Source organism: Rousettus aegyptiacus, unplaced genomic scaffold (assembly GCF_014176215.1).
Source record: "Rousettus aegyptiacus isolate mRouAeg1 unplaced genomic scaffold, mRouAeg1.p scaffold_m13_p_2, whole genome shotgun sequence".
Classification (NCBI taxonomy): Eukaryota; Metazoa; Chordata; class Mammalia; order Chiroptera; family Pteropodidae; genus Rousettus; species Rousettus aegyptiacus.
Genome location: NW_023416295.1, coordinates 94,917,122 through 94,943,073, shown reverse-complemented (window position 1 = coordinate 94,943,073; position 25,952 = coordinate 94,917,122). Strand labels below are relative to the sequence as shown.

Sequence of the window (25,952 nt, the reverse complement as noted above, 5' to 3'; positions counted from 1 at the left end):
GGATCTATTTTAAGTTGTGTTAACCTTTATGCATTCTGCTAAGAAACAAGAGATTCTGAGATTCTGGTGGCCCAAGTGAGGTCAGTCGGATGTTATGCTGAAATCACAATTGAAATAATTGAGTTGTTGAGAGTGTGGCATGAGCTTGAGAGGATTATGAAGATCTAGAATAGTCTTTGCAGGAAGTGGGAAAAGAAGATGATTGACAGACAATAAAAGAGCCTAACAGTTATCTTAAAGGTGATGTAATTCTCCTCCTCTTCCTTCTTCCTCCTTCCCCTCTTCCTGCTCCCTTTTCCTGCCTTCCTTTTATGTTTTCCCTCTCTACCCCTCTTCTTCCTTTGCTTCTTCATTCCTTACTCCCTTTTCTTTTTTCTTTAGTAGTGGAGGAGCAGGGAAGAATTACTGTATGGCTCTAGGGTTAGAGTTTTGCTGGGCAGATGTAGCAGAAATATTGGGATACAGATGTATTGAGGATGACGGTGAAAGATAAGTTTGGATGATCAGTCCAGGAATGTAGCCTGAATAGTAGGAAGGAATAGAATTTTTAGAAGTTAGGCAAGAGGAGATCTCTGTGATAATGAGAGTGATGGTGTGACAGGCGTAGGAAGAGAGACCGGGGTAGTGATAGGATCCAGATTGCAGACCTATAAACTGGATGGCTAAAATGAACTGGAAGATGAGATCACTGGAATTAAGGACATCAAAGAATTCAGATACTGAAATCCTAGGATGGTGACAAGATGCATTTGGAAGGAAGATTGATTGTAAGTCAGGTGCTGAGACTTCTTAAATTGGCACGAGTGAGTAGGAAGTCCTTAGATGGCAGCAGTAAGGGGGGGAGAGTGAGAAGGAGTATGAACTTTAAATAAAGGGGGACATCTTTGAGGAACTAGCATGTCCACACATTTTCCTGCCTGATTTATGGTACTGGGGGATTAGTGACCTGCCCTGGAGAGAGTTCTGGGAAATTGTATCATTTGGGAAAGCCATGTTTTACTTGGAGTAGAGAGACAATTTTTGAAACAAAGTTGAAGACTTGGAAATTTAATAAGGAACAGAGCATTTCAGTAGGCTCAGTGGGATTTGTTGATTAATTATGGAATACGCAGGGCTGGGGAAGTACAGAGCAGTAAGATGATAAGGAATATTTACTTATGTCATTGTTACACATTCTAGGAGTAAGAAACCTTGTTGAAAGGACTGTCCTCCAATAAACACAGCCTGAGTATTGGTTGCATTGGTGCTAGAACTACTTGAGCACATCAGGCAATAGTTTTCTGGCCTGATTTCAGAGAACAGCTTAGCAGCTTCTTTTTCTGGGCAGTTAGTGCCTTCCTCGTGGTTTTCAGAGGTGCAGTTATGGTCCCTTCCAGGGGAGAACCTTGTATGGTGCATGATTCGGTCGTGGGGGTGTTGAGTTGGTCGGTAGCTGCCTCTCTATCTGTGTTGGGGTTTGGGAAGAAGATGGATAATGTTTCTTGACATGGGCCTCATAGGGGCTTTGTAAAGGTAGAATCTGTCTAGGTGATAATGCAGAACTTGGAGTTCTTAGCTAAAGGCTATTTATTCTTGTGTGGCACACCAGTGGTGCTAGAAATTCACTGCCTCAGTTCTGCTGGCCCCTTTTCATTGCCATCTAGGCTAATGTCATTGGTAAACCATATTGCACTTTCTTTCATTTTCAGGTTAGTCGCATGCATATGCCTAGTATTTTAGTCATTCTTGAGGGACTACATCCTGATATTTCCAGGAAGATGTATAGCAATCTCAAAAATGAATTTTAAATTCAATTGAAATAGTTTATTCTTTATGGACCAGGAGATTGCCTGCAGCCCACTAGTTGTAAGGAGTAAAGCAAAATCCTGGCTTAGGATTTAGAATGTCTCTGTACTCATTCAATACATTTAATTATGAACCAAATACAAGTTTAATTTGAATAGATTTGTAAAAGAAAATTTTTGTCGTGATATTTTTAAAGGTAATGCAATGCAAGACAGAGGAGTACATGTCCCTCTTCTCCCCGAACCTGAAAATAGCTAGCCATAGTCATCTCATGATAAATTTTTTAATTTTCATATGCCTGCTCTAAGAGTTATGATACCAAGGAAAGTCAATCAAGCAATCCTTGAGGTAAAGTGCAAAAGGAAGTCATCTCAGAATTACTTCCTAAAGGAATTGTTTTCCAAAATTCCAAATAAAATAAAGCTATACTTAATTGATGCTCTTTAAGGTCTTTATTTTTTAATTAAAGAAGTGTATGAAACTACAGATGTAAGAGTATCCATTCAATTTAGGAGTTTTTCTGTAATTGGTGACATCTAATCACTAGATACTGTGACAGATAAACCAAGAAATTGAATATAGAAGGATGTTCTGCTAGGAGGTGATATTTGTGGTGGTGATGATTTACAAGGACAGTGACTTTTAAAAATTATTATGAAATATTTCAAATGTATGGAGAAGTTCAGGGAAAAAGTAAGATTTATAATGTGATAAACTGTAACTTAATGTAATTACTCATCCCTTTATTATTCTGCAATGGGAAATTATAAAATCTTTATTATTGTAAATATAATTATACACATTATTGTGTAAATCTTTCAAACCCTCTTTTACACGTCTCTCTTTTGTGGGCAAAAAGAAACCCTTTAGTGGTCACCAAATAAAATGATAAAATATTATAGTTAGAAAAGGTTTTAATATTACAAAAATTTTCACTGGCATTTTGGTGACCATAAAATACAAAGAAACGTTAACCAGTTTTCCATTGCTTCTACTTCTTTAGTTAATTCTCTCAACTTAAATTGAAAAGGTGTAGACTGTAGGAAGGGATAGAGACAAAAACACATTATAGAGCTGAGTCTTCTTCCTCCCACTCAAATGGCCATAAAGGATGTATCTTAGAAGTAAGGCATCAGTTGCTGGACAGCAATTTCCTGTATATTTATCTTTATTGAATGTAACATCTGTGAAGACTGGGTTGTTCAGTTTCTCTGATTTTTTGTGAATACTTTAATGTTTGAATCTTCCATTGTCCTCAGGATTCTAAAATTTCCTCTATGGAGCGTGGGCTCCGAGACTTGGAAGAGGAAATTCAGATGCTGAAATCAAATGGGGCTTTGAGTACTGAAGAACGGGAAGAAGAAATGAAGCAAATGGAAGTCTATAGGAGCCATTCTAAATTTATGAAAAATAAGGTAATGGTGTGTGATACCGTAATTTTAAAAAGAGGTTTGAAAAATCAATGCCTCTTCCTACGTCCTTAGTGATGATGGGGAACTTCGCACTGTTTTATCAGACTTCAGGGAAGAGTACTTCTAAAATAATTCTTTCAAGTGGAACTTGCTCAGAATTGAAGTCAGAATTACTGATATTTTATAGTTTTCTCAAGTTTTCACTTAAAATTACCTGTATGAGGCTAAGTATATATTATTATAGTTTCACATTCGATATCTATCAGTAATTCTGAGATGATTTAGTAGAATTACAGCCAGATGAGTTTTATTCATTGTATAAGACATCTAATTCTCTACCTCTTATGAAGTATTTTATAAGTCAAAACCGTAAGAGGCTAAACCCAGTCCCCTCCCTTTTTTTCCTGAAATGGCTTAAAATCATGTTTTCCTTTCAAATACATTTCCATGAAGGAATGCCCTTTGCTCTGTCTCTTGGAGAAGATCGTTTTGTATCAGGTTTATTGTTTCCCATGTGTGCTTCAGGTATTAGTAAAGTAAGATATAGGTATCACTGATACATGTCAGTCTACATTTATAAGCTCAGTCACAATATTTCTTCCTTTGATTTTATAAACTATTTAAGTAAATTGGAGAACTTAGTTTATTACATTTATCAATTTATCAAGTTTATTGTGGTTTAATTAAAAATCATAATTGTAATTATAAAATATTACCTAGAAAATAAGTATCCCGTGCCTCTCCCTCCCACACCATATCCCAATTGTGTTAATTGGCTAGTTCCTCTGGAGTGAAACTTGTAAAGGAATCATACAATTTAAACTCCCTCTCCAGTTTCTGATTTCTTGCTGGATGCTTGTACCTGGCATATGTAAACCTGTGGAACATTTTTCTAATATTTTAAGAATCTGAAATCAAATGACTACTGCCAATTTCATGTTAATTTAAAACTCAAAAATTCACATATCCAACTTTCTATTAACATGAAATTTTTACCCTAACATGAAAACAAAATATACTACCTTGTAAGCTCTGCATCTCATTTGCTGGTTAGCACATTCCAGGCCATTTAAAAAATGCTGTGAAAATAGAAAACCATCTCTCGTGCTTTGAAGAGGGAATTAGGGGAATAGATTTGATTGTGTTATATGTTATTGTTATTTCCAGTTACTGCTCTGGGTCAAAAGCAGATAATAAGACCTAAATTGACACATGAGTTAAAAAAGAATAACAATGTCGTGACAGGTAGAGCAACTGAAGGAGGAACTAAGTTCGAAAGAGGCTCAAGGGGAGGAGCTGAAAAAGAGAGCGGCTGGTCTTCAGGCTGAGGTCTTTGCCGTAAGATTTACTCTTTGTGTGCAGTGATCCCATAGTGGGACCCTGCTAGCTCTGGCTTCTGGGTGGCTTACACTTTCATTCTCTATGGTTGGCAGCTTTGCCCAGTACTGGCACTAACCAGCCTGCTCTGCTCTTTAACCAACTCCTGTTTACCAGTTTGACCCATATGTCACTTTGTGTGTAGTGAGCCCTCACCTGCTCTGGAAGCCCTATACCAGGTTTTTTATTATTGCTTTTATCACTGTATGGATGGTACTTCAAAGCTTGTTTTTTCTAACTCCTTTCCTGTTACTACATACTTGTTGATTTATTAGAATGGTAGTCTCTTTTTTCTTCTTAGGCATAAAGAATACGCAGTGTCCTAGGTGCATTACCTAGTGTTTATTTGAGTTTGAAATTCTTGAGTAAAATGCTTTACTTTCATGTGTAGACAACAACTTTAAGTCCCAATGTGGTGATTTTGCAACAAATGTTACTTTCTTAAGAACAGATATATAGAAAGTGATTAGTTTATTTAGAGTTATCTAGTAAATTAGACAGCATGAAACTTACTTGAAGTCTCTAAATCTAGTTCAATCTTTCTAACGAATTTAAAATTCATTTGAAAATATAGTATTACAATAGCTAACAGTTGAGCACTTTTCTTATAAGCATTTTATAACCTACTAAGGTAGGCATATTACCAAGCCCTATTTATAGATGAGGAAAATGAGGTAACATAGTGGTGGTTAGGAAACAGAGCTAGTAAGAGGCAGTTTGATTTTTGTACAAGCAATCTGGTTCCAGGACTTGTACTGATAAGCTCTTCACTCAACTGCCCTATACTAGGCTGTGCACATATTTGTCACACAAGTGTCAGAAAAAAGTGCTTCTGAAAATAATTGTGGGATAAGACTGGAATGCAGAATAAAAGAATTTATGCTAATCTGGTGTTTGCTATTTATGGGCCACTTTATAGAGTAAATACAAAGTAAAGCATTTTGTCTGCAAGGGTCTAATTTTGTTTACAGTAACTATGTATCGTCTAGAGGAGAAGTTGATCTATAACTTCTCTTTTTTTTCCCTCAGCTGCTATTAATTCATTCCTTTTTGTGTCAATAGGCTAAGCATATTCTGTACATTATTTTGTTTAATCATTAAACAATACAGTGGCACTGGTGACTTTTTCCATATTCACTAGGAAACCAAGGCTTTAGAGAGGTAAAATAATTACTTAGAGACACCTTCATCCTCAGGTGCGATTGACTGCAAAGCCTGTGCTTCTAACTCTTAAGCAGAATTTGTGCTTCTCAACTCTGCTTCCCACTTAGAATATTTTCTTCTCTTTCTCAGTCTTTGTGGTCAGTATAGCATTATTTGAAGATTATTTAATAATAATCACATTCCGTATTTATTTTTGATCACCTGATTAGAGGTAGCTGGAAATTTCAATAATCTTTAGGCCATGGTTCTTTAGCTGAGGAAGTGATAACACTTCAAACATTTCTCCTGAAGATTCATTCATACAGCAAGTGCGTTCTTAGTGTGGTCTGTATGTTATGGATGGAATAATACTAACCTGTGTTTTTTGTTGGTTAAGATAGATTAGTTATGAGAAGTATAAATATGATAAGAAGTCAGTAATTTCAGTATCACCAATGAAACAAAAATACTTTTTATTTTTTTAAATTGAATGTATGTAAAGTATTTTAATTGTAATAACCTTGGTATAATGGACAAAACTTTTCAGAACAGTTTCTCATGAGGAAGTATAAAATAAAGTTTACTTAAATTAAAATTAGCCTTCTAAAAAGCACTAGAATTAAATTTCTAATTTACTGTTTTTAGCAAGAAGACAAGCATTTTATCATATGCATGAAATGTCTTATTTACAGATAAAGTTATTCGTTCAGCAAATATTTTTGTATACTTATTGCATGCAAAGTACTTGATACAAAGAACATCAGTGGAAGATAATTGTAAATTATATTTTCATCCCGTTATATAGATATATGCCATCAGTTGCCACATACTACAATGGCATAGTGTCTTTCATTACATCCCTTAGTGCACAGCTACCTTGCTGACAGTAGACATAATATAAAAGCAGATCTGATTTCTGTTAATTTGGCTTACATTTAGAATAAAAGACTACTTAAAAAATTCTTAGAAACACAAATGTAAAGAAGATGCTAGATGTTTTCTAAGTTAAGATGAGAGAAATTTATAGGACAACAAATGGCATCTATGGATTGTAGATTATTCTGTCAGAATAATTAAAATTTAAATTACACACATAGATTCTACAGAATGAGATTTACCCATTCTTTATTTAAGTATGATATGTCATAGGTTATATAACTTTGTAGATGGAATGTTTTTTAGATAATAACCTTAACTCATCAAAATTATAGGATTTTTTTTAGAAGCACATTTATAATGCCTTATAGCACTAAAAGTGGCTTTTAAGATAAGGATTTTATGTAAACTTTTGTTCCCGAATGAGAAAAAACTTAAAAAATACAGTAGTGGCTGCGTTCAAATTTAAATAGCAATACGAGGAATTTTCTTTTTTTCCTTCTGAATTATATCTACACTAATCCTGCTTTACATTCTGAAGAGGTCTGACTTCATAAAATGAAAACTGTTTTATCAGCACAGTGTTACTCATGTGTTTACTACTATCTCATAGTCATCTAATTGAATTGGGATATTTCTCCTTCTATTCCTTTTCTGAAGGATTTCAAATAATGTTTAGGAAACACAATAAATGAAAATAGGAAACTTCTTTATTACTTGAATAAGCTTTGGGTTTTATTTTTTTTGGGGGGGGGATGGGTATCTAAGACAAGATAATGCAAAAAAGATGAACTACATCTTGTCATAAAACTCATACTGCATTTGGTTTTATATCTTGTGACTCATATGTCAGAGATCTAGATCAGAGGTGGTTTCATTTTTGTTTTCTTTAAAGCATTTTATTTTCTCCTGTAGATTGGTCAGGTGAAGCAGGAGCTGTCTAGAAAGGACACAGAACTGCTAGCTCTACAGACAAAGCTAGAAACACTCACGAACCAGTTCTCAGACAGCAAGCAACACATCGAAGTGCTGAAAGAGTCCTTGACTGCTAAGGAACAAAGGGCTGCCATCCTCCAGACCGAGGTAAAAAGAATTTTGGAATATTTGCAGAGAGTCAGTTCCTTGGTACATTTCATATGCATTACCCTTGCTGTTTTTGTTGTGCTTAGATTAAGGGGATAAGAATAATGTTATGATTAATTCTTTAGCAATGTGATCAATTATCCTACTAAAATATAACTGTCTTGTTTTTGGATCTAACAGATTAAAATTGGTGCAGTTTATATATGTTTTTAATACTTTGGACTTTCACTAAGTCTGTACTTGTAAGTATGCTTTAGACTAACGTTATGAAATGAAAACACAGTTGTAAAAAAGAAATCTAAATTAAGCTTTTATTCTCACCCATGGTAAATCTTTTGGTCATGAATGACAATGAGCTTGATTATCCCATGTTTGGATTATTAAGTGTGGAATCTAGAAATGTTGTAGATAGATCTCCTTTTGAACTACAAATCATTAGACAATGTGCCTTTAGAATACCCTATTTGAAAAGAAAGTCAGTTTTTAGAAATCTGAGACGATTATCTAGTTTGTCAGCCCAGATTTCAGGTAAGAATACACTAAATAATTTAAGACAGATGAGAATTTGTCAGAATTGTAGTGAAAAGGAATTGATTATGCTATTTGGATTTACTATTTTAATATAAATACTTTTTAAAGGTCTCAATGAAATAGAGAATTTAGGTAGGAATAGGTAAGTAGTTCCGCTTTGTAGAAGAAAAAGCATATAGTATGAATTAGTTTTTCCTTTAAAGAACCAGATCATACATACATAAGGGTATGGTTTGATGGAAAAAAGAAATGGGGAGTAGTAAAAAGAATGCATAAAAACATAGACCCAGAAGATCAGAATTCTCAAGTGAGGAAGGATTGGAAAATGCCCAAAATGATTCCATGTAGTATTTTCGTAGTTTGGGACGTAGTTGCAGTTGAGACATTTGGATGGCTTAAAACTTAATTTTTTCTCTTTTATTCATTTGTCATTTTATTATGATATCCAAAATCCATTCTACCTCAGAGGGTTATTTTGAGTATAAGGAAGACTGGTTCTGGAGTCATAATAACTGAGTTTGAAGTTCAGCCTCACCACTTAACTACCCAAGCGCCTGATCCAGGACATGTTTAACTTCATTGTGCCTCACTTTATATACCCGTTAAGATGATGAGAGTAGGAATGCTTACTTCATAAGGTTGTTGTTAGGATTAAACTAGGTGTTCACATCTAATGCCTGGCACACGCAGTAAGGTCTTTGTATAGTAGTTGTTGTCATCATTGTGATTCTTGTAGTAAAATCAGCTAATATATATAAACTACTAGAACGTTAAGAGAACATAGTTGGTTTTCTTTTCACTGGCATAAATTTAATTTAGAAGATCTGCTCTTTCATATTTTTGTTAAGCTAAATTTAGGTTTATTTAGGGAATTTTAAATATAAAATTATCTGGAAAATGTTACTTGCAAGCTGTCAATTTGTGGCTTTATTAAAGTTTTCACTTCAGTAACTGGTGTCCATGCAGTACTATGAAAGGATCAGAAGAGGGTGCCAGTGTTTTAGACGTGAGTCTACTTCCAGGTTTGCTACTGTGTTAGCTTTGGATAGAGGCAGCAGGTGTGGGAACCAGAGAACCAGGCAGTTGGTTGATGATAATGCAAACATTTAAAAGCTTGTCAGTCTAATAAATGACTTTTTCCTCTTGGCAATCCATCCTTCTCTTTGTACCCCTCTCAAATAATGTTCTTATTAGCTAGGTCTTACACAGATGGGCTTGTGATTGGTTTCTTGAACCATAGAGAATAAAGACTGTATTTGTGGTCATTCTTGAATCATTTTTATATTTGATTTTAGCCATTGTGGGAGTAACTGAGTTTCAGTGATTACCTCGTAAGTTATTAGGACAATTGCTCAAATATAACTGTTTCATCCTAAAATATAACAGTATAAGAGCTAACTTCCTTTTGAATTTGAGATGATTATATGAATGTAATATGCCTACTTATTAGCATTAGTTTTTTTATCTTAAGTTACTGTGGTGATACTTGACAAGGGTCATATTTTCTAAAGCAACTTTCTCATGTTAGAGCCCATAATAGGAAGTTTGAACATGCTCTTTGAAAGTTCTCATAATTTGATCTTAATTTATTTTGTCTTTCTCTCTGCAGCTATCCTAGACTTTGGTCCTAACTCTCGAATCACTAAATTAAGCACATATGAAAAAGAACATGGATTTTAAAATTTCAAAATTTTTTAAGGAAAAAAGAAATATGGGAAAAGACCTGATCTTTTTTCCTGTTCAGGGTCCAGGGATTTCAGCTCTCTCATGTTGGACAGTGTACATTTTACAGTGTCTATGCAAATGCATCTCTTTTAATCTGTTGACCTTCATGGAGGTGGTCTGGATTTAGTAACAGTGTTGAGAAGCATGGGCTTTGGAGTCAGACCTAGCCTTGAAACACAGCCCTCTACATTAATTAGTTCTGTGACATTGGGTGAGTTATAATACTCCATTTCCTGATGAGGGTAATAATTATAATGAGGGTAATAATAATCATACTAAGTTCCTAAGGCTAGAATAGATGTAAAATTATGTAGCTCTCATCCGAATTTGGAGGGAAATATTAAACATCAATGGGTTAAAAAAATTTTAAATACCTTAGAGTTTATTAGTACTTTTATATGATCTGTATTATTTTATTTAATCCTCAAAATGATGGTATGAGTTAGGCAAGACAAATACTGTTTTCTTGTTTTTCTAGTTGAGAATTATATAAAGTATTTAATTAGCACATTATGCTAGGACTTGGGGCCAATCTCACTAGTAACCCAGGGGCTTTCGATATTGGTTACAGTATTTTTTAGAATTTTTCTGGTTTTTTGCCCATGTTCTTGTTCCTTAATCTTAATGATATATCATGGACCACTCATTGAGTTTATTCTCTGGTCGAGTTCTCATTATGATTTTATCAATAAGTTAAAATAATAGAGACCTTACTGTCTCAAAGTAGTACCACTTTTTCTTACTTTTTCAGGACATTGAGTTTTGGAATTCTGTTTATTATAAGTGGACGTTATCATCAATATCTTGCTGACAGAGGAAGCAGTTCTTCTTTCATAGTTGAGTCAGAGGATCAGCGTCCAGTACAAAGTACAGAACTGCCCTAGCTCCAGATGTTCAGGCACTGGAGCTTGGCCGTTGCTGTTTACCGTGTACCTTCTGCTTGCAGTCCCAGCGTGGTGCCCCAGAATGCCAGCCTCTTCAAGCTAGCATTCTGACTTCCTCAGTTTACTGACAGTTAGTAATACATTCTTAGGACTAGAGTGCAATTTTAGAGATGATCTAGTTTTTCCATAATTAAAAAAAATATATATGATAATATCTAATGTAAAATGCTTTCCGTGTACTGTGTAGGGTGCACATACTTTTGTTCATTTTTCTCAGGTAATCTTCACAGTAATCTTCTAAGAAATAAGAATTGTAGCATTTTATAAATGGGCACATTGAAGCTTAGAGAGATTGAGGTTGCATGACTTACTGGGATTCAGCACCTGATCAATTAAAACTCCAAAACTTATATTTTTGATTATGATGCTGTATTGTCTCCCTATGGAATCTGAATTGCAGAGAGGGTAAGTGGCATGCTGGAGGTCTATGCAGCTGTTTGATATTAGTTTTGAGACTAGAACCTCTATTTTATGACTTTTGCTAATTATGATATGACTCTTGCTCGATTGGTAGGTTGGGGACTAGCTACATAGAAAAGTGGAAGAAAAAGAAACAATTCGTGTTAGAGATGAGAAAAGGATACAGCCTAGAATTTAGAATACTGGTAATACATAGCTTCAGAAAAAGAGGCAGGCTTTCATGACATGAGATGATGAAAAGAAGAGAAAGATGTATGGATTAATTCTTTTATTCATTCAATAGTTATTTGTAGATACCAGCTAAGGACTCTTCTGGGCACTAGGGATACAGTGGTGAATAAAACAGAAAGGCTGGGTCTCTCTCCCACCATATCCACTCCTAGAGATAACACAGAAGTGAGGGAAGTTGAAGAATCTGACAAATTAACATAAATGTTGTACAATAGAAAATGATTGGAATGTTTGTGTGCATGTGTGTGTGCTTCTCTCTCACATTGTTCTGGCTGGATCATTGCCCTGTCACAACTGTGAGCAGTGCATAGCCTCATGTCAGTTATGAGTCAGCAGTGGGGGCAGGTGCTACAGGGTAACAGTAGTGTGCTGTTCAAGCCAACTTGTGAAGGTAGACGGACCATCTTCTGAGTGCTCCCTCCTCTCTTCACATCCCCTCTATACCTGAGCTAGAGGATAGTTTTAGAAAAAGAACATTGGTAGAGGGAGAGATGCAAATTATTACACCAGAGGCTCTGTGGGGCTTGTTTCCTGCCACAACCACTTTCCCCACTTAAAATAGTGAGCTGGTACCACTCAAAGACTCGTTTGGGGAGATGTAGATAATGATAAGCTTAAGAAGTTGACAGGAAAATATAAGCATAAGTAAGGATGTCGATGCACTAGATAATGAAAATGGAATGTGTAAGTAGTTTCACAGAACATCAGTAGAAAATGCAGCTTATCCAGACGAGGGTAGAAAAGAATGGAGGGAGGAAGATGGTGTGTAGACAGCATGAAAAAATTGGCTGAAATAAGTATGAATAATTGGAAAGGCAATAAGTGCAAATTGGTTTAACTTAGATAAAAATACAATCTCAGTAGGGCATAAAAATATGTCCTTAAAAAATAAGATGCAGATTGTATGTATGTATGTATGTATGTTTGTATGTATGTATGAATGTTATCAATAAGAATTAAAATAAGACAAAAAGAAACAGCCAAATTAAAAATAAAGATGTAGAAAAATTAAAAAATAAAAAGTATATCAGGAAAATATGACTCCCCAATGTTTCATTTTAATACTAATTAAATTGTTTTTAAGGCAAAGAAGTTATAAAGCACAAAGAGCAATGTTATATACTAAAACAGGAACAATTGATTGAGAAAATATGATAGTGAACAGTTATACATCTGACAGTATATCTTAAAGTATATGAAACAACACTGGGGAGAAATAGATAAATCAAGATTAGCAATTGGTCATTTTAATATGCTGCTTTCAGAATTTGATAAAGGTAAACAAAAATTGAGAAAATTTTAATACTATTAATAAGTTCAAACTAATAGGGGTGTGTGTGTGTGTGTGTGTGTGTGTAGAGAGAGAGAGAGAGATAACTTACACTGACAAATAGAGAATAAGCAATATTTTGAAGAACTTACTGAGCAATCATAAAATTAACCATGTACCAGGCCACAGAGGAAGCTACAAAAATCCCTAGGAATCAAAGTCACATGGACTATGTTCTCTGACCCCTAATGCAGCAAAATTAGAAGTCAACACAAAATTAAAATAAATTCGAAATCTGAAAACATACCACTGAATGACCTTTGGGTTAAAGGAGAAATATAAAAATTTTAGAAGTGAACGACAGTAAAAGCACTACATAAGTCCGTGGGACTTAACTAGGGTTTAGTTGGAAATATCTAGTATTTTAATTAAAGTTATTGGGATAATATTAGTTAATAACATTGTATAAATTTCAGGTGTACAACTTTATAGTATGACATCTGTATACTCTGTTGTGTGATCCCCACCCAAAGTCTGGTCCATCTATCACCTTGTATTTGATAGGCTTTACCCTCTTTGTTCTTCCATGCTCCTTCCTTTTTGGCAACCACCGTTCTGGTGTCTGTGTCTGTGTCTGTGGGTCTTTGTTTTTTTCCTGTATTTGTTCTGTTTGTTCATTTGTGGCTTTATGTTTTATATCCCACATATGAGTTTTCACTCATATGGTTCACTTATATGGTTCTGGTCCTTTCTGCTTGACTTATTTCACTTAGCATAATACACTCAAGATCCATCCATGTTATTGCAAAGAGAGGTATTTCATCTATTCTTATAGCTGAGTAGTATTCCAATGTATAGATGTGTCACTTCTTTATCCAGTCATTGCTCGAAGGATACTTAGATTGTTTCCATGTCTTGGCTTTTGAGAATAATGCTGCAATGAACATAGGGGCACATATATCTTTACGAATAAGTATTTTCAGATTTTGAGTAGATACCCAGAAGAGGGATTACTTGGTCACATAATAGCTTTTTTGTTCATTTTTTGAGGAACCTTTATATTGTTTTCCATAGTGGCTGCACTAGTTTTCATTCTCATAAGCAGCATATGAGGGTTCCCTTTTCTCTACATTCTCTCTCACACTTGTCTTATTTTGTGTCTTATTGACAATAGCCATTGTTAGGTGTTATCTCATTGTGGTTTCAATTTTGCATTTCCCTTTCAACTGGTGAAACTGAGCACCTTTTTATATATGATACCGAGCATCTTTTTATATATCTGTTGACCTTTATTTCTTTTTTTATGCCTAATTGCACTAGCTAGAACTTCCGGTACTATGTTGAATAACACTGTCAAGAGTGGGCATCTTTGTCTTGTTCTGGATCTTAGAGGAAAAGCTTTCAATTTTTCACCATTGAGTTTGATGTTAGCTGAAGGTTTATCATATACGGACTTTATTAAGTTGAGGTTCATTTCTTCTATACCCATTTTATTGAGTTTTTTTTTATTATAAATGGATGTTGTATTTTATTAAATGCTTTTTCTGCATCTATTGATATGATGATATGATTTTTATTTCGTAATTTGGTGCATCACATTTATTTGTGGATATTGAATCATCCTCGTATTCTTGGAACAAACCGCACTGGATCATGATTAATACTTTTAATATATTGTTGTATTAGATTTGCTAGTATTTTGTTTAGGATTTTTGCATATGTGTTCATCATACATGTAATTTTCTTTTTTTGTATTTTCTTTGCCTGAGTTTGGTATCAGGGTAATGTTGGCCTCAATTTTTTGGAACAGTTGAATGTTTGGTAAAATTCTGTAGTGAAGCCATCTGGTATTGGACTTTAGTTTTTGGGAAGGTTTTTGATTAGTTTCAGTTTTCTAATTATAGTTCTGTATTTAGGTTTTTCAGTTCTTTGTGGTTCAGTCTTGGAAGATTATATATTTATAAGATTTTGTTCATGTCTCATAGGTTATTGAATTGGGTGACATATAGCCTTTCATAGTATTTTTTGTAATTCATTGTATTTTTGTGCTGTCTGTTGTAACTTTTCTTTCATCTCTAATTTTTTTTGAGTCTTTTCTCATTTTTTTTTTTTTTTAGTCTAGCCAGAGGTTTGTCAATTTTATTTTATTTTTCAAAGAACCAGCTTTGTTTTATTAAGTTTTTATATTGTCTTTTCACTATTTTATTTATTTCTGCTCCAATTATTATTATTATTCCCTTCTTCGGACTTTGGGCTTCATTTGTTTGTTCCTTTTTCCTAGTGTTAGATTGTTTGAGATTTTTCTTGTCTCAAGATAGGCTATAAACTTCCCTCTTAGAGATAGAAGTGTGGATGTTATAGGTTGGGGGAGGGGAGAATGGAGAGTTTTTTAATGGATACAGTGTTTTAGTTTTGCAAGATGAAGAGTTCTGGGGTTTGGTTGTACAACAGTGTGAATGTACTGAACACCACTAAGCTATACACTTAAAATGGTTAAGATGGCAAATTTTTTGTTATGGTTTTTACCACAATTAAAAATTTTAAAAAATTACATGGACCAAAAAAAAAAAAAAAGAAAAAAAAAAGCAGGTTTAACATTAAAGGAAAGAAAAAGAAAAGAATGGAGACCTGCCTTTTTAGATATGAAAATGTATCACAGAGCCAGAAACCAAACAAAACCAAACAATATACCCCAGAACAGTGTAGTACTGGCATAGGAATGGGCAGAAAGACCAGTGAAAAAACAATACAGAATTTGAAATCAGAGACATGTATTTGGAGGGGATATCATAAACTAGTGTGAATTGAGGAAGTGCTATAAAATGGACAAACTGTATGGAGAATAAAGTTGGCCACCTATCTCATACCAATAAAACAACGAACTCCAGATTAATTAAAGATCTCAATGTGAAAGAGAAAATAATAACGTTAATTAATGAAAATATTATATTTTAGATAGGATATCTTAAATGACTCCTTTAAATTTCAGTATTTTTAGTTAAGAAAGAACACCATTGACAAAGTTAAACAAATGGGTGGCTGGGAGTACATATTTTCAGTACTTCCCAAAACACCAAAGATTGAGATATAGGATTAAAAAAAGGATGTTTGCAACTGAGGAAAGATAGTGACTATACTAAGGGAGGAAAGGATTTTAACAGGTAATTAATAGGCAAAGAAAGCTAAGTGGTTAACAGATACAACACGAGATCCTCAATTTCATTAATAAACAGAAACGTCAATTTCAAAGACAGTGAAATACGATATTTCATTCATCAAAGTGAAGGAAATTAGAAATGAGGATAATATTCAGTACTTGTAGGATTTGGGCTAACAGGAACATCAATATCCTAATTGGTCCCAATAATCCCACTCCTGAATATAGTCCCCAGAGAGAATTAAAGCTGACCCACAAGAGGACGTGCATAAGAATATTCACTGTAGAACAGGGATTGAAGGCAACCAAAGTGTTCATTCCTGGTGGCAATGGGGGGGGGGGTGCGGGGAGGGTGGGTTGGATAAGTAAGAACAGTGGATATGGACTATGGAATTCTATGCAAAAGAAAAGCAATGACCTAAAAGTATTTATAGGACTAGAGGTGTATAGCATTTATATAAATAACACATGTGAATATAAAAATAAGCTGCTATATTTCTAAGATACATGCATATTCAAGAACATATTAAACACATTATAATCGCTGCATATTGAAGGAGGACTAGATATTTGACATGAATGGAAAAATAATAGTAAAACTGCATTGCTCAATGACAATTTCAAGTGAATTGAGGAATGAGAATAATTTAGTTCCTTCTCCAAGTTGATAAAAGTTTGAAAGCAGTAATTTTGACTTTGTAACTACTATGAGGGTAAGTTGAATGTGATCTTTTGCCCTATTGAACTCAGAGTTGATTTTGCTTATCTTCCTGACAGGGTAGATGTCCATGTTTTTCCTCACCCTTCCAATACTGAGCATCTGTCAACAAGGACTACCAGAGTTGTTATGAAGGATTATTGTATTTGGTAACTAAGAGGCATGGATCTTAATGGTGACATGTGAATAGCAAATAGACCTCGGCCCTAAATGGGGTAGAGATTTGACATTGATACATTTGCATAAATCCAGGACTTTCCTGAGAAAGAATGGACTAGAAAAAACTTCTACAGTTATTAATTGACAGTATGAGAAACTGACTTACTCACTTGGCTTGTGAGTTGGAGGAAGTCTTCACTCAAGCAGGTTTGAGTTTGAATATACACACAGCTGCTCTCAGGGAACATACTTTCAGCCTAGTTCACAGAGTCCCATAGTTAAAAACCCTGCTTAGAATGAATTTACAACCTCAAATTTCTTAATCACCAGTGGAATTTCATCTATTCTGAGCTGATATCAGAAGAACAAAAAGAGTTATTAGACCCTTTGGAACACTGGATAATAAAACGAAACTATCCATTAAATCAGTGCTCCCCACCCTTTTTGGCACCAGAGGGTGGTGTTCCTGCGAGAATCTGATGCCTGATGATCTGAGGTGGAGCTTGGAGCTGAGGTGGTGATGCTAGCACTGGGGAACAGCTGGAAATACTGATGAAGTTTCACTTTTTCACCTACTGCTTGCTTCCTGCTGGGCAGCCTGGTTCCTAAGAGGCCACAGACTGGTACTGGTTCGCGACCCGGAGTTTGGGGACCCCTGCATTAAATAACTAAAGTAAAAGATGGTATAATAAGCGTGGGAGCACTCTCCAGAATGGATGAGCAGATATAACTTATTGGATTGTTATGTGGAAATATTGAGAGTAAAAGCTGATACAGTACAGTAAAGGTAGCGCTAGCTGTTTAGTGTAGCATCTTTTAATCTCGGCGTTGCCACTTGTTATATAAGTTTGTACCTTTGTACGTCAGTCTTCTCTCACCTGTGAAAAGAATAATAACACTCCATAAGTGTTGTGAGAATTAAGCATGTATATGTAAATATTTATGTACATACATAGTAGTATTCAGTAAATATTTATTATTATTATTAAATACATGAAAGAAGGATTTAAAACATGAACAAATAGCAAAATATAATAAGTAAACTATGCAGGTTGTAAAAGAACAAAACAGGAATTTGGACACGAAATACATTTAATAGCTAAAATGAAAACTCAATATATTATTTAAACTGTAAATTAGAGCTGTAGTGACAGTTCGTGAATCTGTATAATGAGATATTATACAGAAAGCTATCGGGCAGATAAAACAAATAGAAATTACTTAAGAGAAGGCTGTGGAGATAGAAGTCTAACTTATATCTAGGAGAGTTTCAAAAAGGGTAAAGAGAATGGGAGGCAATTTTAAAAGATAATTGCTGAGAATTTTTGACTTGATTATAGGAAGAGAACTTCAGTTCAGGAGCAAATAATTCTTGAGCAGGAAAATATTCAGACCTATGTACATCATAATGAAACCATAGGTAAACCTATCTTAAAAACTGCCAGAGAGAAAAGTTTTTTAATAAAGGATTAACAATTAGGCCAGCAGCAGACTTTTCAACAGCAACAACAGGAACAAGAATATGGTAGACTAAAATCTTCCAAGTTTAGTGTAAAACATTGACAACTCATAATTCTGTACCCAGCTAAACTGTCATTCATCAGTGGAGGTAGGATAAAGACATTTTCCAGACCTACACAAACTGAGAGTTTTCTACTCTCCACATAGAAAGAACTGGTAAAAAGAAAGAAATTGTACTGAAGAGGAAGGGTTGAGATGCAAGAAAGAAGAGTTGAAAAAAGACGTTAGTGTGACAAGTAGGAAAAACAATCAAATATTAACATAAGAGTTTGGTATAGGCTTAACAACAATAGTGTTATTAAACCCAAACTCCAAAATCAATTGAGGTTTATCCAATAAAAGTAAAGACTTTTGGAGAAAGATCAAAAGGAAAACCTTAGCAGTTACTTCTGCTTGTTGCTATAATTTGTCGATGCTATAGAGCAGGTGAAATTCTCTATCTAGTTTGTTTTTGTCTTTCCCATCAAGAAGAACATAATAGGACTGAAAAAGGGTAGGAAGTATATTTCAACAGTGGGAAAATGAAAATGAAGCCCAAGATGTGTGAAAAGAGATATTGTTAGAAAGCATCCGAAAGATCTACAACCTAGTTATTCAAAATGTGGTTCAAAGGCCAGAAGTATCAGCTCATCTAAGAGCTTATTAGAAACACAAAATCTTGAGCTAATTCAGATCTATTAAATCAGAGTTTGCATTTTAAGAGTTTCCTCAGTTTTAGAAAGTCTATGAAACTTTTTGTCTTTTGGATAGGACAGTTTGAATCTCAGGTGCAAATAAAATCACAGATCTGTTATTGATCATTATTGAAGAATCATGGCAATAAGATAGGTTTGTTAGATTGATTTTGAGAAAATGTCATTTCGATTTTCAAAAAGAGGAAAGAAGAGGAATGCCCCATCTATGCACAATCTAATGTTTTCTAAGTGCATTTTTAGAATAGAATATTGGAGGACCTTCAAGTGGAAGCTGTGATCACTTAAAGTCACCACTAAAACTAGATCCCCTCAGACTCATGTTTTTCTTTGGTAGGATTTTTGGTCTGGGACATCAAGAAAATATGGGAGATATTGTAGATCTATACCTCACCAGGGCATTGGAAAGGCAATGTAAATAAGATGAAGAAGTGTAAACTGGGTAATATGTTTAATGATATATGTTAACCTACATTTAAATTTCTGGTAGTATCTTGTATCCCTCTAAACTTGACTCTTCTTTGTTAAGTATTTTTCTGAATGAATTGAGTGGGAAAAAATTGGGGGAGAGGTGGGCAACATGCATGTTAGATAAGAAATTCAGCATTCCTAAAGATGTTTAAAGAGGAAAGTAATGGGCTAAATCAAGAATAAAATTTAGTAGGATGACTGTAAAAACCTTTTTTCTACCCCTCCTTTTCTCCAACAAAAAGCTAGCAAAAACCTCAAACAAAACAAGACCCTAAAAGCAACAATAAAAACAAAACAAAACAAAACATTCTACTTAAGCTATCCTTCAATATCTGAATAGTGGCTGCCGCCACCCCACCTCTCCAAAAAAACCCCTCAAAACTCTGTAATCTTAGGTTGTTTTTGAAGTGTCTGGAAATAAGGATAAGGTGATTAGACCACACCTAAAATATTGAGTCCTTGGTACAATGATTTAAGAAGCATTGGCGTTTTTATGCATGTTTAGACACAAAGAGTCTGACGTTGTGGCAATTAAGGGACGCTTGAAGGTTACTTGGGAAATGCTCTTGGGTGTACGTGATACTCTGCATATATGTGAATGACTGTTAAGTGAAAGAGAGTCTGGCCTAAGGGGTTAAACTTGAGCCCATGGATAAAACTACAGAAAAACATGTTTTTTACTTCAAGATAAGAAATAGCTTCCTCCCTCCCTCCCTCCCTCCCTCCCCCCCCTTCCTTCCTTCCTTCCTTCCTTCATTTTTTTTACTATCCCTGTTAAAAGCAAAGCGTGAGCATCCTCTGGAGAGGAAACATGTACCTGGTTTTTACCGTAGGTGTTTAAATATTAGAGAAGCCTGCTCAAAAGAGTTATTATATGAAGTAAGAGTCCCCAACTCCTGGGCCATGCGCTGGTACCAGTCTGTGGCCTGTTAGGAACTGGGCCGCCCAGCAGGAGATGAGTGGCAGGAGAGCAAGTGAAGCTTCATCAGTATTTGCAGCCGCTCCCCAGCACTAGCATCACTGCCTCAGCTCCACCTCAGATCATCAGGCATTAGATTCTCATAGAAGCACTTGTCCCTGGTTCCAAAAAGGTTGAGGATCACTGAAAGAAATTCAGGCTTTAGATGAGATTGAATCAGGTTACTTTGAGGATCCTCCCAATGCTCTTTTCACAGGACTTTAAGGCTTAGTTGATTTTAGTTCTGATACCAGAATGAGGAAGTATTACCGATATGTTGGCTTAGAAGGGGTCAGGATAGAACTAGGTTGGCTGACTGCTTTGTTGGATTTGCAGAGACCAAGAGTTTGGACATTTATACTGGGACTGCATAGCTGAATATAGCTTATTACAGTTTACACTTTGTATATCCATTCGTGTCTTCTTTGTTTACTGTGAAATTTCAAGGGAAAGTGGGTGGAGATGATGTTAACATTGTTTTTTTAGATTATAAATTTGCAGCTTTTTTTTTCTCTTTCTTTTTTGTTTTGTAAATGAAGTACAAATAAACTACTGTGGAATGACCTTTTTGATATTTTTCTGAGCTCTTCAATTTTTTTTTTTATCAGAAATGAGGCTTCAAACAGAGGTCAATGCAATTTGTTGAAGTAGCCTTTTAAAAAGGTTTACTTGTGTATGTTGTCAATCCCATAGCCCAATGCCCTTCATTCAGACTTCTTTCTAGATGGGAATGATGGGAAATGTGGTGATAGGAAACTGTACTTAGTGATCTTGGGCAAGTCACTTAGTTTGGTCTCTGATTTGCTCAGCTTCATTTCTAAATTTAGGAGTTTAGATTATTTCATTAAAAATTATGAAATATTGCCAAATATTTAGGAAAAATTTAGAGAATAATATAATGGATACCACTCAGATTTAACTTATATTAATGTTCGATCACATTAGGTGATTTTTAAAGGTCCTTTAAAAGAAAAGCTTCTAAAAAAATCTCATTCTAAACTAAATATTCAATGGAAGATCTGGTTTAAGTAGAAAATTTTGTTAAAATCTCAGGCATTTAAAACTGGTTGGTCTAGGAATAAAGATTTGGAAGCTGTTATGGAGGTGGTAGTTAAAGCTTTAGATTGAATTATTTTTTCCAGAGGAAGTTGTATAAAGTGAGATGTGAAGAGGGGAAAACAACAGAGTGAAAACTGAAGAGATGTGGTCAGAGTTAGAAAGAGAGTGAGTCATATTGGTAAAGCTATAACCACTGGAATTATAGGAAACAAACTATTGTTTCCATGCAATAAGTACTGCTAGTGTGCATTTAGATAGGTCCATTTATTGATATAAAACAAAAGGAAGTTAAGATAGGTTGAGATAATAGTTTTATGATCAGAAGTGAGAGGTAGCCACTTTTCTGTTTTTGTCTATTGGTAGAGAAAATCTTGCAGAGAAACCTTCTGTTTATATTGAAATTGGCATAACCTATTTGCCACAGACCTTGATGTTTGGCTAACTGAGCGGATGCAGTTCCTCCAGCTCAGTTGATGTGAATAAACAAGGTGTTATTCTTCCTGCCAGGATTGGTGTTCGGGTGATGACTGTGTGTCTTGCTAGTTTCTGAGCGGCTTTCCTGAATATGTTTTTTTGTGGTTTGTAAAATATGGACCTCACAGAAAATTATACTATGAATTTAGTTCACTCCAAACCAAAAGATCAGTTTAGAATTCAGAGCAATTAATCTAGTAGTAGCAAAGTGGTTTTTGTGGTTGTTTTATCTCAGATCTCCATACCAACACATTTAAATTCTGCATGGAATGAAAAACAGGACAAAAAAAAAAGTGTATATAGGGGATTTGAAAATTTAGTAAAGAAAATATCGTATAGTAATTAGAGTATGGACTTAGATAATTTCTGTGCCTAATATTTGTGGTATGCAATATTTTTTATATCAAAGCCCGCATTTCCAGCTACTCTTACACCAAAACTTTGTATGTTTATAACAAGAGCTTTTATTGTTTACCTTTTTCAGTCACCAATTCCTGTGGGTCTCATACCTGACATTCCCTCAAAATGGCATGCAGGTATTCATGACTGGTTAGTGCTGGCATTTTTCCAGGTCATTTAATTGAGGCAGGGGTTTAATGTAAAAGTGCAATTTATGGCATCTAGGTACTTTGGTAAAGAAGAAGCAATATGAAGCCTCACAGTTATTTTCCTATGAGATGCTCGCACCATGAGAATGAGAAACATTTAAAAGTGATGAGGGGTATTTTCCTACTGTGTTCTAATTTCTGACCCACAGATGAAAAGCCTTTAATTTTTCTGAAATTAATGCTGAGAAGAAATGACTGATAAGGAAACTGAGCAGTTAAGACTTATCTACATGTTTAAATGTCTTTTGCATTTTAATAAGAATTTAATAGTGTATTTCGGGGATATAGGGTAAAATGTCTTTTAGGACAGTTGCTTTGTGTTTTTGCTTGTGGTCGTTGGAATATATAGTATACATATTATAGGTGGCATATATAGTATACAAAATAAAAATTAGAATGTAGAAATTAGGTATAAATGATTAGTATATGATTTATTTATTTTTTAAAAATTTCAGTTACGTATAGTTTTCTAAGACTTTGACATCTTTAACTTTGCAGAAGGGTCAATGGATTCATTAAGAACCCTCTTGACTTACCATGACTGGAACCCTCTTATGGATTCAGCTAATAGGGACCAAATCTGGTACTGTCAGGTAGGATTAGTAGCCATGTAGGCTGGCTTGAGCTAAGCCTGAATGCCAAATGGATAAGGGTCAGTGGGTTCTTTTGGCATCTTGAGCAGGCTGGTTGTTGAATTTCATATTCCACGAAGGTGTTTGCTTTGTGGTGGCAGTTATTTTTTTTCCTGATTGAATCAGTGTTCCATCTATTATTGACACTTCTGGACTTTTTTTTTCTTCTTTGCATGATGGAATATTTCTGATTTTAATATGTAGACGAAATAAAACTGAAGGAAACTTAAAGACTTTTGACATCTGGCACTTTAGAAAGGACCATTGGAGAATTCAGTGTAATTCATCTTTGTTTTGCATTGGATTTTAATTCTTGCTCTGAAGTTTTTAGTGCTGAATTCTGTAAATTTTTAGCATAACATCTCTTAGATCCATGGGGCTTGGCTTATTTTATTTCTGCCATTTGTCAGTAAAACACATTTTTATCACTGCTAAATATTTTCTGTCTCCTTGTCCCTGAGGAAAATTTTAAGTAGACTGGCTACCTTAACATGTCAAGTTAACATTTCATATAGTATTCAAGGGAAGAACTCATTTAGATCTTCTTGGATATCTTTCATTAGCTGTGTGTAATTTTCAGCATATAGGGCCTATACATGTTTCGTTAGATTTATACCTAAGTTTTTAATTTTTTAAGAGCAATCTTAAATGGTCATAAATTTTGAAACTTGGAGGTCAATATTGGGTCATATTTAATTTCGACTAGTTCACAAAATATTTATTTTTAAAAATAACTATAAATGTGCCTGCATTTTCCTTAGTATTATTTTATTAAGAATTATTGCGGGCACATAAAAATATAGATAAAATAATAAAACAAACACTAAAATGGTATTATGATGTACCAAAGTTTTAATTTTAACATAGTTGGATTTACCAGTACTTTTTTCTTCATAATGTACCTCTTTTGTGTCTTTTTTAAAAAAATCTTTCCATGCCTCAGTGTCTTAAAAGTATTTTCTTATATTTCCTTCTAGAAGTTTTAAAGATTTGCTTCTCTTATATAAACCTTTAATTCACCCAGGATTCCTTTCTGTGTATGATATGGCTTAGGGTTTCCCCTCCGTCAGTATTCTAAAAACAGTTTATTGAATACTGTATCCTTTTATCACTGATCACATTGTCACCTCTATTTTATATGTGTATGGGTCCCTATGTGCATGGGTCTGTGGCTGAACTCCCATTTCTGTTACAGAGGTCTATTGGTTTATTCCTATACCAACACCATACTTACTGATTTTTCTTAAAAAATTTATTGACATAAAATCAACTGCATATATTTAAGATGTACAATTTGGTAAGTTTTGACACATAGACTTGTGAAACCAACACCACAGTCAAGATAATAAATATTGTCTCAAAAGTTTTCTTGTGCCTCTTTGTAATCCCTTTCTCTTGCCCTTCCCTTGCATTCTTTATTACTCCCATCTTTCTCCCTCATTTCCAGGCAACCCTTTATCTGCTTTCTATTTCTGTAATTAGTTTGTATTTTCTAGAATTTCACTTATATGAAATCATACAGTATATACTCTTTTTGTCTATCTCTGAGGGGAGGAGTGTAATACAGAATTAATGGGTAAGGTCATAGCATCTGGAGACCATTTAATCTTAAATTCTTTCTCTATCCCTTATTTATAGCTCTGAAACCTTGGGCTTGCCATCCTAAGTGCTAGTTTCCTAGGTTGCCATGAGAGAGTGAAATTTTCCACAGGGAGAATTTGAGGGAAGAAAATACGATGCTTGAGGATAGAATTGTGAGGATAGTTAATATACTGTATATATGATTGGCAAGCATATACTTGACCATATGCAGGAAGGTTCAGAAGTAAGAGGGTAGGATGAAGAAAATGGTTTAATATAGATGTAAACATTTTAAAAATAAATATGACTAAAAATAAAGGAGATGATGTGAGGCTTTGTTTGAAATGATTGCTCATGGTGGGAGAAAAACAAGTAAAATCAGAATAGAGATAATAATGAAAAAGATAGGGATGATAGATTAGAGGTTATGCTGTGGACAAGGAGTAAATTTAAGCTGTGATAGGCATAGAAAAAGGAAAAGAATTGTTTCAGAAATAAGATTTGCACAGTTTGAAAGTTCTTTTTTTTTTTTTTTTTCAACTTTTATTAGCATTTATTTGATGTAGAATTTACTCCTGGGCCATAAGTTTCTCCTGGGACATCTTTTTCTTCTGTGCAAGCTCCACTTCCGGCTCAGGAACTCTCTGCTCCATTTCAGTGAGGACTGTCTCCGTGTGGCGGGGGCGCTCATGTAGGGTTCATCCGCCCACAAGTTCTGTGTGTGCTCGATGACCATAGAGTCTGCATCTAAACCCTGAAATTCAGCATCACTCTCTGCATTTTTAAGCTCATGCAGCACTCTCTTTGGGCCACCAACCATGCATCCTGCCCCACTGTTGGGCCTAGGCACACCTGCCAACTCCGCCATTATAACGTCAGAATGGCACACACTGCTTCTGTAAAGTGGCGTCATTCAGATTCTTGGTAGCTTTTCAGATATGCATACCCTTGATGGCTTGAGCAGTTCCACTAGTGTACTTAAAGTGAACATGGAGATTTGAACTTCTTGATTTGCATGATTTTATGGGATTGTCTGGGTCAATTGAATAGGGACCATTTTCAGAGGTTGATTCAGGTTGCTTATGGGAAGAGTCAGTAATTTACAAGTTCTTAGGTGGACTTTTC

The 25,952-nt window shown here is 34.8% G+C and overlaps 1 protein-coding gene across 15 annotated transcripts in view; it reads left to right on the top strand.

The window, feature by feature from the left end:
• The window catches only part of ERC1 (ELKS/RAB6-interacting/CAST family member 1), a 467,374-nt gene that overhangs the window by 110,145 nt on the left and 331,277 nt on the right, over positions 1 to 25,952 (top strand). For 6 of the 15 annotated variants that reach the window (XM_036236309.1, XM_036236313.1, XM_036236305.1 and 3 more), the window contains exons 5-7: positions 3,045 to 3,200; positions 4,443 to 4,535; positions 7,509 to 7,676. In XM_036236309.1, the coding sequence (XP_036092202.1) occupies positions 3,045 to 3,200; positions 4,443 to 4,535; positions 7,509 to 7,676 (417 nt within the window). The remainder of the gene's footprint in view (positions 1 to 3,044; positions 3,201 to 4,442; positions 4,536 to 7,508; positions 7,677 to 25,952) is intronic. The other 9 variants (XR_004955596.1, XR_004955594.1, XM_036236315.1 and 6 more) reach the window with 2 other exon arrangements.